The sequence below is a fragment of the Poecilia formosa genome, unplaced genomic scaffold (genome assembly GCF_000485575.1).
Source record: "Poecilia formosa unplaced genomic scaffold, Poecilia_formosa-5.1.2 Scaffold815, whole genome shotgun sequence".
In the NCBI taxonomy this organism is placed as follows: domain Eukaryota; kingdom Metazoa; phylum Chordata; class Actinopteri; order Cyprinodontiformes; family Poeciliidae; genus Poecilia; species Poecilia formosa.
The window spans coordinates 33880-37461 of NW_006800754.1; the positions used below are offsets into that span (position 1 = coordinate 33880).

The following is a 3582-nucleotide window of genomic DNA, read 5'->3' on the forward strand; positions in this document are numbered from 1 at the left end:
GAAGATGACTGGGGCCGGATGCCTGGGGTGAAAAAACATGTCTGGGTGATTTCTTTGCCTATTTATGTTAGAAGTAGAAAAAAATAGCTATCAATACCATAAAATCAGTTGATGTTGGCATTAACTATGAAGTTGTTTTAAGTGGGGACTTAAGGGAGACAAATTACCTTAAAAACTTTCCATCCATGATCTGAACACACTGATCCTTTCAAGGTGGTGAGGGGGACTGGTGGTGCCCATCTCCAGCAGTCATCAGATGAGAGGGGGGGGTTCACCCTGAACAGGTCATGAGTCCAGCACAGGGCCCTGAAAGCTAACATTGAATAAAATGAATGAAAGAGAAATGGTAGATTAACAAGGGGAATAAATTCTGTCAAATTATTTTCAATATTTTGACATTTGTTAAGCAATTAGTATTGGAAACACTCCAGTTTTTGCTGTGATAAAAATGTAGCCAGCTGCTTAGTGTAAAAAAAAAAAAATGCCATCAAGACGATGTGGAAGTTCATCTTCAGAACTGGTGTGGTGATCTTTTGGAGCCAGAGCCTCTTCTGAGACAGGAAATGCTGTTAGTACCCTTCGCATATATTTATATATACTACACTTAATGCTTAGTATACTTAAAATGTACTTACATAAATGTAAATATGGGGCTGTATAAATAAATCGATTTGGCGATATATATCGATATTTTCCGCCCTCGGAAAGTATCGATTTTTCATCTGCGAGTATCAATCCGTTAAACCATAGGGGTCCATAGCCTTATAGCTCTTTTTAACGTCTATTTTTTTACGGCGCAGCAGCAAGACTCCACCTCCCTCAGTCTCACTTTCAACTCGAGCTTAAAGTACACATTATAAACTACACACCAGTTTTTAAATTGTGTTAATAGGCCAAGCATAACCGGAGTTATGCTAAAATTAGTAAACCATATTTTTCCGAATGTCAGAAAAATGTCAAAAGCGCCACCATTCCCCGGCTTTTCCGATTATGTGAGAGGGAATGAGCTTCCAAACGTACAAAACGAAACGAAACATTAGATTCCTGTGTTTCTGGAAATGTAAAATCTTCAATAAATAACAATGGGCTGTATTTTGTTGCTGAGGAACGAAGTAAAGTTGCGCAAGTAACCGTGAAAGAGAAGCGGAACGGAGAAGCGGCGCTAACGGAGCAGCTGCAAAAGCAGTGAAATCGCGAAATTAATGCAAATTTAGACTGGTAGCATTCACTTCGTAATTAGTTTTTAGCTTAGCGGCTTCTGTTCTGTATATAAAGGATTACCTGAAGAATGAACATGGGTTGATATTATCCGAAGCGGGCGCGCAGCATGCAGCGGCGCTGTGTTTTGAGCAGGAAGACGAAGAGGAAAANTGTGGACTTGCTATATATGTGGCATCATCAGAACTGATGATGATTGGGACCGGATGTCTGGAGTGAAAAAACATTTCTGGGTGACTTCTTTGCCTGTTTATGTTAGAAGTGGAAAAAAATAGTCAGCAATATGATAGAATCAGTTGATGTTGGCATTAGCTGTTTTAAGTGTGGACTTAAGGGAGATAAACTACCTAAAAAGCATTCCATCCATGATCTGAACACACTGATCCTTTCGGGGTGGTGAAGGGAGTTGGTGGGGCCTGATCTCCAGCAGTCATCAGATGAGAAGGGGGGTTCACCCTGAACAGGTCATGAGTCCAGCACAGGGCCCTGTGATGGACTGGTGAAGAAAATGTATGAAAGAGAAACGGTAGATTAACACGGGGAATAAATCCTGTCCAATTATTTTCAAATTAAATTATGTTTATTAAGCACTTAGTGTTGGAAACACACCAGTTTTTGCTGCTGTTAAAAATGTGGCCAGCTGCTCAGTAAAAGAGAAAAAAAGCCTTACACTATGAAGACAATGTGGAAGACAATATTTTGCGAGTAAAAATGGCGAATTTGAACAGGATCTCTTATCTCCTCCAGCTTTATGGCTGTTCTTGTTTTTATGCCGCTTTTAAAAAAAAAAACTGAAAGTGTGCATTACCGCCACCATCTGGTCTGGAGTATGAACTCCTCACGCTGTTCACATCTTAATGTCATACATCTGAAAATGGATTGGGTAAAGACAGCTTCTGTGTTTTAGTTAAAAACTGAAAACAACAGATCATATTCGGAGAGATGTAAAACTGAAGATACCTGCTTAAGTGTTAAGGACAAGCATTGTTTTTGTTGTCGAACCTCACTACATTGTCAATGTTTGATATTTTAAGACATAAACGCATTAATTACTTTGTTGAACAACATTACACCAAGTTCCTCTATAAGGATTTTTTTTATTATTCTTTGCCATTTCAACAAAAATAGTAAAAGATTATTAAGGCACCTACAAAGGCACACTTTATTAGCCTAAATTATACACCGAGATGTAATTTAAAACGTACTGAAATTTTAGTATATTTAATAGTTTACTTTTAAGTAAGCACTTTAAAAGTAAATTATTGACTTAAGTTTTTTTAAACTTAAGTAAATGGTTAAGTTTAAAAAATTTAACTATTTACCCCTTAGAGGAAATGTGAAAAATATTTCACCAAGGACAGAGTATTGTTTGTAAACTTAAGTGAAGCTTAAAAAGTTCTATTTTGAGCATATATTTTAAAATTTATGCTCAAACAATTTTGAGCATAAATTTATGCTTACAGATTTTAACAATATCTGTAAAACCATATTGTTTAATACTTGAGCAAATATATATTTTGTTCACTTAAAGTATACTTTAATTTAATATATTTCTTAAAAGTGTATTTTGGTACAATTATATTTAAGTGTGTTTAAAGTTATGTCAAAATTGGTACAACCATGCTTTTAGTATACTTTGTATATATTTATAGGTAGTACACTTAATACTTAATATACTTAAAATGTACTTTTACAAATGTAAGTATATTTGAAATGTACTAAAGTATTTTTTTTTCACTAGGGTAGCCTTATATTTATTTATAGTAACTATTTTTAGTGACTTCAGTGAGAAGTCACTAAATATAGAGACAAAATTGGCAATAGCGGGGTGACTATTGTTAACCGTGCACATCCAGACATGACTTGGTGGATGGGTCTGTCGGTCAGTCGTCTCTCAGGGCAGAGAAAAAGGGGACAGTAGTTGATTTTCAGAGGTCTGCAAAGATGAGACCACTGATTTCCCAAAATTAAGTAAATCAGGAGTGATTTATTGGTGCACCCTTACTAAAAAACCTAAAGTAGACCACTCCTTATTCTCATGAGGTCTTGTAAACTTCTAGTAAGGGAGATTGTTTCTGCTTTCAGGTATGAGGTGCGGTAATGGAGAGTTTCAAGACCCGGTTTGATTTCTCCAACCCTCTTGTCCAAGCCCAGGTAAGCTGCAGAGTCTGGATATCAAAATAATTGTATGTATGTATGTATGTTTGTATGTATGTATAAACTGGAGTTATACTTTAAGTATACAGCTTTTTATGTAATATAAACATGCTTGATTTGTATATTTTAAGTGCACTATTTTTGTGATTGAATTACATTTAAAATATATTTAGAATGTATTTTAAGTATATGAGCATTACGTATTTT

General features: G+C 35.6%; 1 protein-coding gene across 1 annotated transcript in view; it reads left to right on the plus strand.

Moving 5' to 3' along the window:
- The window catches only part of LOC103131693 (focadhesin), a 105319-nt gene that overhangs the window by 23998 nt on the left and 77739 nt on the right, over window positions 1-3582 (plus strand). Inside the window, exon 2 of the mRNA XM_007543388.2 lies at window positions 3304-3372. Coding sequence (XP_007543450.2) covers window positions 3319-3372 — 54 coding nt within the window. The 5' untranslated portion in view covers window positions 3304-3318. The remainder of the gene's footprint in view (window positions 1-3303; window positions 3373-3582) is intronic.